The following is a 16,493-nucleotide window of genomic DNA, read 5'->3' as shown; positions in this document are numbered from 1 at the left end:
GAACCAACTTCAGCTACAGAAACTGTCTCCATAAAAGAAAGAATCAAAAAACAAAACCCTAGTTCATACTGAAGAAGAAGAAAAAAAAAAAACTCTAATGGTGACTGTAGGTAGAAAATCAGGAAATACAGACATCCATTATAACTTCAGCACCAAATTGTACAAAAGGCATGCAGGCAATAAGAACCAAAACAAGTACAGCTGACAAAGGGAAGAGTTAAAAATACAGAGACAAAAAAGGAGCACCCAAAGGTCCCGTGGAAGACGCCCAAGTGTGGGCTTAACGACCAGCACGCAGCAACGACTTGGCCTGGGGAAGTAACTTCACCTCAGTGTTCTCATCTGAACCATGGGTAGGTACAGTGTTGCCTGATTCACAAGGTGGCTGTAAGAATTAACTGACATGACATGTAGAAAGCACTTAGCAGAATGCCTAGTCCAAAGCACAAATGGCAGCAGTCATCCCAGGAGAGGATGATGAATTGAGCAATCTACTCTTTTTTATTTATTTATTTATTTATTTATTTATTTATTTATTTATTTATTTTTGAGACAGGGTCTCACTCTGTCATCCAGGCTGCAGTGCAGGAGCACAACCACGGCTCAATGCAGCCTCTAACTCCCAGGCTCAAGCGATCCTCCCACCACACCCTCCCAAGTTGCTGGGGCTACAGGTGGACGCCACCACACACAGCTAATTTTTAGTAGAGATAGGGACTCGCCACGTTGCCCAGGCTGGTCTTAACCTCCTGGGCTCATGTGAACCTCACGCCTCAGCCTCCCAAAGTGCTGGGATTACAGGTGTGAGCCACTGCACCTGGCCAACATGTCTTCATTTCTAAGTGAAAGTGAAGTAATGGAAAAGGCTCCATCCTGCCGAGACACACTCTTGGTCCCAGGGTTAAGGGAGATTTCCATCTCACAAGAATTACCAGTATTTTACCAGTATTTCCTTAATAGACAGTAATAATCTGGATCCCCTTCATTCAAAGTTGGTGGCATGCTGTACTGTAAGTTTGAGACGAGGTCCAATTGGGCTAACGAGTAGTAAAACACCTTGGAGCAAAGGGAGTGTTAGAAGAAAACAGGGCTTGTCCAGCCCCCATGAGGCTGCCCAAGGCAGATGAGTCCCACCCCAGGCCCTTATTACTGGGACTCACGGCCCATATTCATGACTCGTTTCTAATTATATAGTCAGTTAATTGAGAAGAGGAATCACATCTTATACTTCTTTCACATCCCCCACAGCATCTAGCATAATGCTGAGGACAGAGAAGTTTAATACAAACCTCAATGAATAATTCAGCCACTGTGTTGCCCTAAGTAATGGAACTTCGCAGGAACAAATCATGGTTTCAGAAAAATGATTCCCTCAAATGAGAATGTGGGAGTCGATGCTTAGATGCCATTTGGGGCAGCTCCATCTTGTACACACCTGACATGCCACAATCCCGAGAAGGGGAACCGTGGCTGGTGAGAAATGAAAGGCAGACTTCCCATCAGTCCTGGTGAGTGGCATCACATCGGAATTTCCTTGTTGCCTGGCAACAGCTGCTGCTGAGAGCAGGGTGCCCTCTCCCTCAGTCTGGGGAGGGGATTACTCTGCAGCTGGTGAGACTTAAAGAGCTTGAAGGTGAAAGGAGGGATCACCACTGACCCCACCCCCCAGGGGGATGTCCTGGTCCACAGTCCCCTTCTCCAGGGTCATAAGGGTTAAGAAGGATTCTGTGGATGGGCCTCATCACCTAACCACAGCTCAGAGTATTACTTTCAATGGGGAAAGAAAAGCAAGTTCCAAGTAATGACTTCCAAGCATGCTTTTGGAACATGACCCAAGTATGAGATGATGGCTTCCTGCACCATGAGCACTGCAACACATGGCACCTACTGAAATGCTAAAGTGTGGCCCACCTGGAGATGTCACCTTTGGGTTAAATGAGGCTCTGGATGCTGTCATCTGTCAGGCGAGTGGAGCTATCAAGGCCACATCCAGAGACTAACATGTCACAGGGGAGCATCCTTTCCATAACCAAGTCCCAAGTTGAGCCCCGCACTGCTGACCACATGATATGGTTTGGCTGTGTCCCCACCCAGATCTTATCTTGAATTCCCACGTGTTGTGGGAGGGACCTGGTGGGAGGTAATTGAATCATGGGGGCAGGTCTTTCCTGTGCTGTTCTCGTGACAGTGAATAAGACTCACGAGATCTGATGGTTTTAAAAAGAGGAGTTCCCCTGCACAAGCTCTCTCTCTCTCTCTCTTGCTCTCTTTCTCTGCGGCCATCCATGTAAGATATGACTTGCTCCTCCTTGCCTTCCACCACAATTGTGAGGCATCCCCAGTCACATGGAACTGTACATTAAACCTCTCTCTTTTGTAAATTGCCCAGTCTCAGGTATGTCTTTATCAGCAGCATGAACACGGACTAATACACTGCACATTCCTTGGGCACGCCACTAGCAGGCTCCCTGTGCATTCTCTCCCTTCCCCACTGCATGGCTGCATAGATCCCACCCCCAGGTAAGGCTTTGCATTAGCTCATGGAGACCACTACACAACCACAAGCTAGGACCCTTCATAAATAGTTCGAGACATGCATGCAAACGGAATATAGAAGTATCCCAGTAGGTTTAAGGCACTTGAGAGACTTACTGCTCCCACACCAAGCAGTTTACTCTGCAGACCAGCAGTGGGAAAGTGTAGCCCAGAACAACAGAGTGCAAAGTGCAGAAACGGTAAGATCCAAAAGCATTTGACCCAGGGCTCGCATGCCCAAACACACAGCACACTCGGTGCACGCTCCACTACAATGTCCTGACTTCCAGACGATGGCTTTACTTTTGTCCTGTGTTTATCCTATTAAAATCCAAACGATGACTGTCCCTTGGGCAAATCCAAAACTACTGCCATGATTTACGGACAATCCCCCAGAGACACAACTCATGATAGCAACAGACGGTAATAATAAAAATCCGTATCGGGCAGTTAAGAGGAAAAAATTGGATTTTCAAGCTCTGTTTCAAGAGAGCATAAAGTCACTCTGCACAGCTGTGATACGGCTGCATTTGGAAGATGCAATTTTTAAATGTAGGATTTCTGCCTCTTCCAGACGGAGTGACAGCAACAACATCAGTGTGCTCTGAATAAGAAGTACCCCTGGCTGGACAGCAATGTCACTGGAGAGGCTGCAAGCAGTGGTGGTGCAGGCACTCAAAGCATCGGCCGAACCCTGCACAAGGGCACGGCACCAGCTGATGGATGAGTGATCTGCCACATTAGGGCTGAGCTTTGGGGTGTGGGAGTCAGCAGGGGGTGCCTTATCCCACAACATGAGGAGGGCTAGAAAGTATCATCCAAACCAGCTTTTAAAAATAAAGATAACTGGTAATTATCTCAGAGAGTAGCTGAGAATGGGGAAGACATAAAGAGGGAGGTGAGCTCCCAGCCCGCTGTTCATGTAACCCTCACTAAGCCCTTTGAGGCAGGCACTATTCCCGTATCGACAGACAAGGAAGATAAGACTCAGAAACATGCAGATGACCCTTGTTCAAGGGCATCCCCAGGGTTAACACAGGGGTATGGTCCCATTCCAGGTCTTTGGTCTGACTCCAAATCTTGTGCACTTTCCTTTATGTCACGCTACCTTCCTTTGGCCAAAAATCATTTTAAGAAGTAAATCCATTGCTTTATCTCTCTTTAAGAGTAATACAGGTGGGCACAGTGGCTCGTGCCTGTAATCCTAGCACTTTGGGAGACCGAGGCGGGAGGTTTGCTTGAGCCCAGGAGTTTGGGAATAGCCTGGGCAATAAAGTGAGACCTCATCTCTATAAAAAATAAAAATAAAATTAGCCAAGCATGATGCTGCACACCTGTGGTCCCAGCTACATGGGAAGCTGAGGTGGGAGGATCGCCTGAGCCTAGGAGGACAAGGCTGGAGTGAGCTGAGATCACACCACTGCACTCCAGCCTGGGCAACAGAGCGAGAATGAAACCTTGTCTTAAAAAAAAAAAAAAAAAAAAAAAAGAATAACCCTTAGACCAGAGTAAAAGTGTGAATTTTAAATTACAACAAATGAAAAAATGCCACCTTCTATGCATTGATAAATCATCACAGCCCGATGCAATGAATGCCTTACGGGTGACGTTCATGCACCTACGGAGCACACCCCCACACAGGAAGGAACACGGAAAAGACAGGACTGGGACAGAGCTCCTGGGGTGAATGTGTTTCTCCTCTCGAACGCACCATTCTGGGTCAGTTTGGTGGAGCACACGAGCGTGGAGATCTGGAAGGAGTCCTTGCTAATGGTGCAGCTCCCAAGGCTCTGCATGCTCTTGCCCGTGGCCGAGTGGCCCTTTTCTTCCAACTCCGCCTTCGTAGAGGGCAGACTCAAGTACGTGGCCGCGTCTTCCAGCTTCTTCGCTTCGGCCTGTGGGTTTAGTCATGCCATATGTCAAAGGCAATTCACAAACAGCAACACACCATTTTTGCCATCCTTTGTTATCCCTAATCCTTGTAACCATCATAATTGCTTTGTATCATATTAAATACACATTTTAAAAATTTCTCTTATTCCTGCAGCATAATTCATGTTCATGGCATTTTTAGATGACACCTATTGTTATATTGTATATCATCTTTTCCCGTTAGGAACAACAAAAGGGCTGGTCATCGGAAATGTTCATTTGCATAATTAAATGTAGCTAGATAGCAGCTTCCTCACAATGATGGGAAATGTCAGTTCAGGTCAGGAAGCCCAGAAAAGACTGAAACTGTCTATAGCAGCAATATTGCACCAATGCAACCAGATACCTTATAGACGATAAGATCATGCTCTCCGTCTCGCAGGGTGGTACCATCGTATCTCATCAGCTTGACAAATGCTAGTGCAAATATTTTCTCAGATTTATCCTTAGCTGTAAAACAAAAAACAAAAAAAATTGATGATTGCCTTCAATTATCATGACAAAATAACATTATAAGAAGCTACAAAGACTACCTTTATGAAAACAATTACAAAATCATACGAACAGGTATTAAAGTCAATCTAATAAATATATGGAAAAATGGACCACGTTTACAAGTAAGAAGACTCCTAGCATAAAGGGATCAGTTGTTCTCAAATTAATCTATAAATTCAAAGCCATTCTAATCAAAATCTCATAGAAGAGATTTTTCCTGGAACGTGAAAACGGATTCCAGGATAAAGGGCCAAGAAGAGTAGCATGGTCTTGAAGAAGGCAGAGGAAAGCCCGCAACACTAGAAAGCGAGAGTAACTGTAAAATGACAATAAGAAAGACCGTGTGCTTTCAACCCAAGACGCCCAGACCAGTGGAAATGAAGAGGGCCTGGAAACAAGAGGCCACAGTAAACGACAGAGGCTGGGAAGGGGCAGACCATTCCACCAAGGAAACTGCGGGTCAATACACAAAACTAAAATCAATTCCTGCCTCGCAATATCCATCACGAGAATTACCAATGGACTAACGACCTCAATGTGAAATTGTGCTGCCTTCAGTGAGAAAGTTCATCCCCCAGGTATCTGCATGTGGGGCTTACTCACTTCATTCAAGTTTCTGCCAAAATGTCACCTCCTCCAAAGTGACCACATCTTGTCTAAAATAGCCCATTAATCACCCAATCACCCTCTTTCCTCTCACCTGATTTAGTTTTGTGATAATTCTTATCACTACCAGACGTCGTGTGTTTATGTGTGTGTGTGACAGAGAGAGAGAGAGAGAGAGAGAGACAAAGATAGAGATAGAGATAGATTGATAGAGAATCTTGTTGATCTTGTTGCTATTTATTGTTGGTTTCATCCACTGGACCCTGGAATGTAAGTGACCTTTTGTTTTACTGCCATTTCCCAGTACATGAAATAGTGCCTGGTGCCCAACAGGTACTCAATCCATATTTGTGCCACTTTGGGAGACAGTCAACAAACAAATGAGCTTTCAGATGATAAAGAAAACAAAACATTGTGGTTTCTTAAGGGGTCACAGTGACAACGGGGATAATCCAATTTATTAGTCAGAAGACATCCCTCTGAGAAGCTGGACAGCACATAAGCCAAGATGTCAATGCTGCAGGAAGAGGGGGACCTAGCGCAGAGGCCCTCACGAGGACCAGTGTGGCACATCTGGGGACAGAAGACCAGTGTGGCTGGTGACAGGCAGCGAGAGCCAAAGGCGGGGAAGGACTGATGAACCAGGACAGATGAGGAACATGGACTGAAGAAATGGATCTGCCAGAAATTCCTCAAGTTGCAATCCCAGTAGAGTACAGAAACAGAGGACCAGAGCTGGAAACTCTCTCTGCAATTACAGATTCCGAGCTTTCTCTTCATAGATTAAAGGACAGAAATTAGAGAGGGAGAATGACACATCCACCCGCCTTGAGTCAGCGGCTCCAAATATTTACCCTCAGATCCCACTACCCAAGACAACATGGCTTATCACCTTTGCCTTCCTGGTTGTGCAAATTAAATGGTTCCATGAATAATCAACCAGCCAAAAAACACAGGAAGAAACAGAAGGAAAATATATGTACCCTAGGATTCTAAAAAAATACCTCTGTAAAAGGGCACCAGAGCACATAAAATATTTCAATGTTCAAACAGCAAAGAACAGAACAGTTCCTCCTAAGTTTGGGTGGACTTGGAAACAACAACAACAAAAAAGACATGCCTCCATGAAAACAGCCAGGGTTCAGAAGGACGTGTGACAATAATGGTCAGCAGAAGACTTCTACTGACCCTACCAGTAAGTAGTACAATAAGTGCACCTTTTATTAACATTCTGCATCTTCACATCCGAGGAATGGACTGCTTTTTACTGCATGCTCACTAGCAGCCATCATGAGGTGGTGGTTTATATGACAAGTTTACAGAACCTTAGGAACCACAGTAGGGGTCATGTGTTCTGGAGCGTGAGTAGAGCTGCCCATTCCCTAGGCCGCCCCACCCAACAAGCCCACTACAATCAAGGAAAACTCAGCTCCTGACCAGCTGGGCCTGAGAGCTGCAAGTCTGCCCGGCTCCGTGGACCACACGGTCTGGTGCACCCGGAGTTGCTGACAGGTTGCTGGAAAGGTATTATGTTAACCCATCGACACCAAATTTTCCAATCCCAAGGACAGATCCCAGGTGAGAAATCCCATCACTTGTTCCCTTTGCTAGCCTCCTCTTCAGGGTAGCAAGCAGGGACCAATGTGGCCTCAGCTCTTTCTACCTGTTTCTGCCCCAGGTATCTGCATGCAGGGCTGGCTGGGGGAGGGCCCAAAGGCCATGGTCAGCGGCCGACATCCAGGCTTTCAACGGCATCGCACTTGCGATGCTCAACATGTTTCCAAAATCCCACAAGCTGTGACCACAGAGACTTCATTTATTATGCAGATGTGTCCTGGTATGTTGGGTGATAGCATCTTGTCTATAATGAGTACTTAAAACTGACAAGAAAAACAAGGATTTTGAGAATTAAAATGCTACAGGAGCTATTGCTCTGCCCTAGTGTAATTTATTAATTAGAGAGAACGAGCTTGTTAAAAGACGGGAGCGTGATTTTGAGATGAATCCTCTGTGGATTCCAGAACCCTGTCCTTACCTTGCTTCCTCTGTGGGCCTCAGGGTGATGTAAGCATGGAGCCCTAGAGGGTCTGGGGCACACTGCAGCCCACTAGGCTGGCCCCCACCATGCCCTCCACGCCTTGATCGAGGACACACCTGTGCCCACAGCCACCCCCATTCCACCAGCACCCTCCGCTCACATCATACCTCTGCCTAATTCATGTGATACTCACAGGCTGCCACGCCCTAGCTGGTTCTTGCAAACTAATCTCAAACCTCAACTCAAACCTAAGCTCTGCAAGAGGAGAAACCCCAGCAGCTTGTTGTGTATACAGCAGGAACTCAATAAAAGCCAAAGGAGAGAAGTGGCCTCGCCACGCCCCCAAGGCATTGGAGCATAAGGCTCGGGCACAAGGACCTGGGTTAGAACCAAAGCTCTTCCACTGACTACGTGGGTGCCTTTCAGCCCCTGACCTGGGGTTTCCAAGCCCCAGTTTCCTCATCTGTAATGTGGGAAGTAATAATACTGATACCACATGGGAATCCTGCGAGGACGAATCCAAATAATACAATAAACTTCTTGTGTCGGGCACATGATAAGAGCATAGTGAACGATGGCCAACATCCATTGATAGTTGTTATTATCCTACAGCTTCGGCCACCAAGGATGTTATGTACCATTAGCAGACCCGACTTGGTCTGGGGTCTGGTAGCCTGGATCTGGTCCTGGGGCAAGGAAGAGATGGCAGGGAACTGCCTTCCAAGCTGGCGGCCTTCCTGCCCCTGCTTCTCCCATTAGACATAAACCTTGATGTCCTTGTAACTGAACCCCTGACCTGCGTGCACTGTTGGGACAGGACAGGAGTGCAATGATGCTTTCGGCAGCTGCCAGCCGCCACCCACCCTCCCACACTCCCCCGCCATACACCACCCACCACCGGGCACCCCATGCTGCTTGAAACCCCTCCAGTCAGCCATATCCCAGGCCGGGCCCCACCACACACACATCTGCCATTGACAGTCATGGGCCGGCACCCCCAGCTCTGCAGACCTCACACACCAGGCCTCTCCAGCTCCCCTGAACAACAGCAGGCCCAAGCTTCTCGATGGTCCCACAAGGTGGTCTACACACCATAACATCATGACCGTGCTCGTGCATTTGCTCTCCAGGCTGCTCTCCTGCAGCCCCCCTGTCCAGGCACACCCACCCCACATGGACGGCCCAGGGCAGGCCAGGCCCCAGAAATAGTCAGGTGAATGAACACATTATCCCAGCAGCAGCAACTACAATGGAGCCCCTATCCATACCAGGCACCGTGCCAGAAGGTGGCCAGCCTCCACCTTGCCTGACCTTCAAGAATACCCTAGGAGGAAGGTTTATGTTTTTTTTGTTTTGTTTTTTGTTTTTGAGACAAGATCTCACTCTGTTCCCCAGGCTGAAGTGCAGTGGTGCAATCACAGCTCACTGCAACCTCCGCCTCCCGGGTTCAAGCAATCCTCCTGCCTCAGCCTCCTGAGCAGCTGAGACTACAGGTACACACCGTCACACCAAGATAATTGTTTTGATTTTCAGTAAAGATGGTGTCTCACTGTGTTGCCCAAGCTGGTCTCAAACTCCGGGGCTCAAGCAATCTTCCACCTTGGCCTCCCAAAGTGCTGGGATTACAGGTGTGAGCCAAGGCACCAGCCAGAAAAGTATTCTTATCCTCAAATGAAGATACAGAAGAGGCTCATGCTTAAGCTCCATCCAGAGCACACAGAACCTGAAACTGCCCACTGCATGGTGTGACCCCCACAGGGTCATCAGTGACAAAGGGTGGTCTGCCCTCCACACCACTCTTTTCCTTTAACTGCCTGCAGCACACAAGCCTGTAGCCAACTCTCTTTGCCACTTATTGTCCCAAATATTAATATGTCTCAGTTCCCAATGCCAAAGAAACACACACCCTGAAAGACAGGAATCATGTTTTTCTTCTGTGATATCTTACTGTCTAACACAGGGCTACAGCTTTTGTTGACAATTAATTTAATAAAATGTGATGGAACAAACTTCAGTCATCAATAATAAATTCTTTTTGAAGGAGAGTGATTCAAATAGCAGTTCTTTCCTCTTAAAGTCTTGGTATCATGGTCAGTATTCACAAAAATGTCTATGAGAAAAGCCATCCCTGAGCTCCAGACAGCAAGGGCCACCAAGGAAGACAAAAAGGGTTCAAGGTTTCCAATTCTAAGACAGGGGCCTTAAGAGCCCATGTTTGAGAGGTATTTGTTACAGCTCAGTAACTTTCCTGATGGATGGCATGGATGGATGGCAAGTCAACATGGAAGACTGGAAAGCAAAAGAAAGAAGGGGACCAGAAACACTGGGTAGGAGGAACTGGAGAAGGAAATTAAGATCTGCTCCTGAGATCTGCTCAAGGAAAAAGAGAGAAGAATGTTTCCAAGGAATAGGTTCCGGTGGAAAATGAACCTTATTGTGTTATGATAGCAAGTTCCAGAACAACTGAGAGTGGCCTCTCATGCTTTCCCCCAGTTCTCCCTTAAAAATACTTGGGGGAAGAAAGTGCTTGACTACTCACAGTCCTGGGATGACCTGTGGCGGAAGGTAAACCGAAGGTGACTGCGGTTAACGTCCTCGATGGGAATGGCCACCTTCAAGAATTGAAAAAGAAGTTTAAGCACTGTTATCAATATCGTCCAGCATAACAGCTTTATTCAACTGGAGCTATCAGGTACAAATGTAAACATTTCTAACTGCAGTGGTGAAAATACTGTACACCTAGTCCCCTATATGATTTTTCCAAAGACAAAATGCCTCTGCAAAATTTTGTATCATATTGTAACAGCTGCCAAGCCAACTGACTCCGTGACACAGCTGGATTTTTTTTTCTAAATGCTCTGACCATTACTATTAAGATTCTTTTTTCTTTCTTTCTTTTTTTTTTTTTTTTTTTTTTTTTTTTTTTTTTTTTTTTTTTTTTGATACAGAGTTTCACTCTTATTGCCCAGGCTGGAGTGCAATGGCTCGATCTTGGCTCACCACGACCTCCGCCTCCTGCGTTCAAGCGATTCTCCTGCCTCAGCCTCTCGAGTAGCTGGGATTACAGGCATACGCCACCACACCCAACTAATTTTGTATATTTAGTAGAGAAGCTTTTTCCATGTTAGGCTGGCCTCGAACTCCTGACCTCAGATGATCTGCCCACCTTGGCCTCCCAAAGTGCTGGATTACAGGCGTGAGCCACCCACATCCAGCCAAGATTCTACTTTTAAACGTTGCTGTTTTGGGGCCGGGCATGGTGGCTCACGCCTGTAATCCCAGCAGCCTGGGAGGCCGAGGTGGGTGGATCACTTGAGGTCAAGAGTTCGAGACCAGCCTGGCCAACATGATAAAATCCCATCTCTACTAAAAATACCAAAAAAACTAGCCAGGCATCATGGTACATGCCTGTAATCCCAGCTACTCAGGAAGCTGAGGCAAGAGAATCGCTTGAACCCAGGAAGTGGAGGTTGCAGTGAGCCGAGATTGCACCACTGCACTCCAGTCTGGGTGACAGAGAGAGACTCCATCTCAAAAAAAAAAAAGTTGCCGTTTTTCTTCTTAGCCCCAACCTGGAAGGGTCTACACTCCTTCCACAGCTGTGGTGACCTGCCCACAGCTGCGCCAAGAAAGCTTTCCTGTTGTCACATTACACTCAAAGAAAAAACACCTAATATATGCTGCCTCTAAGCAAAAATTGTCCCTAATTCTCACATCAAACATCTGTATTCCAGAGCCAACCCCTGGCCTGGTTTTCAAATATTCAAGCTCTTGGTGGTGGGACGGTGTTTACTCCATCGTGGAGATGTGAGCATGCTGCATTATGAAAATGCACCACGTCAGAGCTACAGAACAGGATCCGACTCCCCAGCAATGACCTCCACAGGCTGGCAGCTCGGTTTTTTTGTTTGGTGTAAAGACAGCATGCCACACATAAAACAGTACTGGAAAGAGAAAGACAATAGCTATCTTAAAAAGACTCTGTCATTTGTCTCCATGAAAGTCCTATTTTTACGTCCAAAACGAGATGAGAGTAAATGTATTCTAAGAAACGCCAGTGTGGTTCCTTAGCAACCTTGAATGACTTTGCTGGGAGACACTCTGCCTGCCTAGAGCAGCTCCCGGGCTGAGGAGGATGTTAGGATGTTTCCTTGGGTTACAAATGAGCATTTCATAATCAGCATCATGTGATAAAATGACCATGTAAATAATACCTTAACAGTCTCAAACCAGCGTGGCTGCTTTACTTGGTAGTAAATCACAGATTTGTACTCTGAAATCGCTTCATCACCAGCACCCGGGAAAATCACATGCTTTAAAAGAAGACATAAGGAGCTCACGTAAGACCTCATAGAGCTTGGCACCATATACATCTCCCACTATATATGCGGGGGGACAGGTACGCTCCAAGAACACCAACACACCCCACCACAAATGAACGTGTTCCCAGCAAGGGAAGCACAGATCCACCCGAAGCCAGCGGCCCGCTCCAACCCCTGTTCTCACACATTGAAGATCTTGATGGTTATGACACATGGGGATGACACTGACCTCCAGTCCCCCAGACCCTCAACCCTAATAACTTTAACATTAGGATCTGCAGGAAGTCGCCTGATCCATGCCATAGGTCTAGGGTGAGGGACTGTAGACTAAAAGGTGGGAACCCTCCTCTCCCCTTCCTCCAGCCATGAACACTGTTTGCTTCACTCCAACCAGAAAGACCAGTGGCAAGGGCAGCACCTATGTTTCCAGGGAGATGAGGCAGGCAGTGATGCTAGACGGGGTTCACCCAGAGAAAAAGACATCATGCTTCTCTCGGCGACACAGCCTTAGGCACAACCCCATGGGCCCAGAAAAGCCCAGTCCTCCAGCCCTGGTGCAAAGAGGCACCTCCCAGGGACAGCAGCTCTGGTTTGACCTCTGGTCATCAGAGGAGGCAATGGCTTCTGAGTACCTCCCAGGTGGACCCTGCAGGCTGCTGTGGCCACGGAAACACATCTTCATGATCACCGGTAGGTAGAGCACGAGGTCAGAGCTCCGGCTGTTATGGGCAGGTGCTCAGTTCCACCCCTCACTAGCTCTGTAACCCTGAGCAATTTAATTGATTTCTTAGGGCCTTCGTTTTTTCATCTCTCAAATCATAACAATGGTATCTGTACTTCTAGTGTGACTGCTAGACCTTTAGGCCTTGGGCTTATGACAGCAAATGAGACTCCATGATAAGGTTGGGCAAAGGTGGTCAAGACCACAGGGACCTGCTCGGGCACAGTGGCTCACGCCTGTAATCCCAGCACCTTGGTAGGCCGAGGCAGGCGGATCACTTGAGGTCAACATGGTGAAACCCCATCTCTACTAAAAAACATAAAAATTAGCCAGGCACAGTGGCACACACCTATAGTGCTCCAGCCTGGACAACAGAGCAAGACTCTATCTCAAAAAAAAAAAAAAAAAAAAGACCACAGGGAACTCCTGAGATAGGCCAGCTGCCAGGACCAGAGGACCCCAGGCCCTGCATGGCAAGCTGGAGAAAGGGAAGCAAGAACCAACGCCAATCCCAAGAAATGGGATTCCAAAGCCCCACCCGTGATGATTTCTATGCTGTAGCAGAGCCAAGGTGACCACTTGGCAAGTAAAACTGAAACACTACAGATGAGCCCTCGCCACAATAAATACCTCTAATCGCTTCCCATCCTCATCGTACACAGACACCGTGACCTCCACATTCTTCGCTGTTGTTTTGCTTCCTTTATCAAAATCTCCTTGAACTAATGTTACATAGATATCATTTCGAACATCACCTGAGGGGGAAGAAATCATACATTTAAAAAACAATCCATTATTAATAGCATAATTGTGAATTTTGCAAAACTGTCTACCTATCCTCATAGATTATTATAAATACATATTAGATGATTATGAAATATTTTCTACAAAAGTCTTACCATTTAAATACATGACAAGAGCAATTTTCATCATGATAAAATTTTCTAGAAAGAGGAAAAATCTCAAAGTTTCTAATGATCTGCTTGGTTCTCATCTGGGCAGAGGACACGCTATCCCTCTCGGGGTAGCCGACAACCAGAGGGGCTCCAATACTGTTGATGGCATCCACGGCCCATGGCAGCCCACACCATTGTCCCTTGTTAGACAGCTGGCTACGGCTGTCTGAGTCCTCAGTAGCCAAGGAATATCGCAGTATCCACTGGCACTCCCAGATAACTGGCAAGGTTGCCTCCTATGCATTCTTCTTAAAAGCATGACTCCAAGAGTTGAACTAAAAGCTGATTAAGAATGAGGACCAGCCAGGCGAGGTGGCTCACGCCTGTGATCCCAGCACTTTGGGATGCCGACGTGGGTAGATCACTTGAGGTCAGGTGTTCAAGACCAGCCTGGCCAACATGGTGAACCCTCATCTCTACTAAAACTACAAAAATTAGCTACTGGGCATGGTGGTGCAGGCCTGTAATCCCAGCTACTCAGGAGGCTGAGGCAGGAAAATCGCCTGAACCCGGGAGGCGGAAGTTGCCGCGAACCGAGATCCTGCCACTGCACTCCAGCCTCAGCAACAGAGCAAAACTCTCTCTCAAAAAAAAAAAAAAAAAAAAAAAAAAAGAAGAAAAAAAGAATGAGGATCACCAGCCTAGGATCAGGGAGGAAAAATAGATCTAGGGAGAAACTTCCCGCACGGCTCTTCCCTTCTGGCAAGCAGCTGTCAGGATCCCGAATGAGGACCACAGAAAGAAGAGCAAAACAGACCTGTCTATTTTAAAGTGAGATGGGCTTTTAATTGTAGGGGGGAGAAAATGCAAGAAATGAGCTCAAGACTCTTCTTCCTACTGAGAACACAGGAAGCCCCTGGTAATGGCCCGACTGGGAGAACTTCACAAGCTTCATTAGCAACATGATTTAGAGGAAGCCTTGTTCCCAGCCACTGCTCCTCTGCTGCCTGCCTGGCCACCTCCCACGCCCTGACCACCCGCTCTCCCAAGGAGCCAAAGAGCGGTTCCGTCAAGAGCAGCAAATGCCCATTCTAGCTGAAGACCAAGGATCCCTTAAGGAAAATAACTCTCTTTGCTCCTTGCTTTCTTGTTTTTGCTTTTTTTTTCTTTTAAACTGCTCTATTTTGGCTTTTAATGTATCCAACTATTAAATCACGCTTTCATTTAAAAGTCATTATCATAATAATCCCAGTGGGTTGCTACCACAGCCACAGTAGCTGTGTGGAAGGAGGAGCGGCTGCCGCCCGCTGATACTGACCACAAGAGAAGAACTGTGGAGCACAGGATGAGGGGCAGGCGCAAGGCCACCCAACCAAGACTTGTTGCTCATTCGCTGTGTGACCTTGGACAAGTCACTTAGCCTCCAAGGCCGGCACCACTAAACAGCCTCATTGATAAGGAAGGCACAAACTACACGATCTCTCAGCCCAAAAATTCTATCAAGGCACAAACACCATCATCAAAAAAGAACTTCAAGGCCGGGTGCAGTGGCTCACGCCTGTAATCCCAGCACTTTGGGAGGCTGAGGCGGGTGAACTGCCTGAGTTCAGGAGTTTGAGATCAGCCTGGGCAACACAGTGAAGTCCCGTCTCTACTAAAATAAAAAAATTTAGCCAGGCATGGTAGTGCGTGCCTGTAATCCCAGCTACTCTGGAGGCTCAGGCAGGAGAACTGCTTGAAACCGGGAGGCAGAGGTTGCAGTGAGCTGAGATCATGCTACTGCACTGCAGCCCGGGTGACAGGGCGAAACTCCCACAGCCTCACTCCCAAGTACACCTCGAGTGTGTTACTCCAGGGCCAGCACAGAAGTAAGACCTCATTTACAGTAGGCAAACCCCACAAATGGGCATTCACCATAGACCCTCATCAAATGCCTCCCCAGGTTACAGAACACTCTGGGGAAGAAGGAACTGGAAGCAGACATAGTGGACTCCTGCTACCTTCCCAGCTCAAAGAAAAACTTGGCATCGCCTGGCTGGATCCTTCATAAGGACTCCAGGAGTCCAGCGAGCCCTAAGAAAGTAGCAGAGCAGGCTGCCGGGTAACGGGACAGGCTCTGCGCTGTCCAAAGAAGATGCGCATCCCTGCAAACAGTGACAAAACTAGGTGATAACACAGGTTCTGCAGGCTAAAGACAGGGAGACAGACTGATAACCACCCACACTCTCTCTCTCTGGTGCCCACAGCCTGGTCAGTGATTACTCGGCCAACAGAGAACACAGATGACCCACCCAAGCTAGAATCCCTTCCTATGAGATATATACCCGAGGACTTAGCACATGGAACCCGCCAGAACAATGGTCAACTGTATCATTTCCCTATAAATCTATCATGAGATGATCTACAAGTATTAGACTTACTTTTTTTTTTTGAGACAGGGTCTCTCTCTGTCACTCAAGCTGGAGTGCAGTGGTTGTGATCATGGCTCACTGCAGCTTTGACCTCCTGTGCTCCAGGGATCCTCCCACCTCAGCCTCCCTAGTACCTGGTACTACCAGGTACTACCTGGCGCTCACCATCATGCCGGGCCTAGACTTAGTTTTTAAGTCTATCCATCATAAGGGAAACACTATTGGCATGAACTGGAAGCTTCTGAGTTTCCCTTTGAACATGAGGACATCCTAAGGATGCCAAGATAAATGCATATTGCCAATTGCTTCATCCTAATTTATAAATCTGCATCTCAAATGCAAATACAAAGTATACAAATTAGTCCACTCCCATTAATAAACCTAAATTAATTTCCTGCATATAGACTGGACACACACAAGCAATAGCTTCAGAACTGACTAAACGTCATGCTTTTCTTTCTGTACAGGTAAGCCTAGCTATTATTTAGTCTAACCAATTTAGATGTCTTTCATATGGATTTACCAGACCGACTATTC

At 47.1% G+C, this 16,493-nt stretch overlaps 1 protein-coding gene across 2 annotated transcripts in view; it reads right to left on the bottom strand.

The window, feature by feature from the left end:
• The window catches only part of DOCK1 (dedicator of cytokinesis 1), a 550,965-nt gene that overhangs the window by 420,888 nt on the left and 113,584 nt on the right, over positions 1-16,493 (bottom strand). For both annotated transcript variants that reach the window (XM_054503625.2, XM_054503626.2), the window contains exons 14-18: positions 13,280-13,404; positions 11,821-11,919; positions 10,146-10,218; positions 4,814-4,917; positions 4,247-4,430 (exon numbers count right to left, since the gene is read on the bottom strand). In XM_054503625.2, coding sequence (XP_054359600.1) covers positions 4,247-4,430; positions 4,814-4,917; positions 10,146-10,218; positions 11,821-11,919; positions 13,280-13,404 — 585 coding nt within the window. The remainder of the gene's footprint in view (positions 1-4,246; positions 4,431-4,813; positions 4,918-10,145; positions 10,219-11,820; positions 11,920-13,279; positions 13,405-16,493) is intronic.

The sequence above is a fragment of the Pongo pygmaeus genome, chromosome 8 (genome assembly GCF_028885625.2).
Source record: "Pongo pygmaeus isolate AG05252 chromosome 8, NHGRI_mPonPyg2-v2.0_pri, whole genome shotgun sequence".
Lineage (NCBI taxonomy): Eukaryota > Metazoa > Chordata > Mammalia > Primates > Hominidae > Pongo > Pongo pygmaeus.
This window is presented reverse-complemented; position numbering and strand designations above follow the sequence as displayed.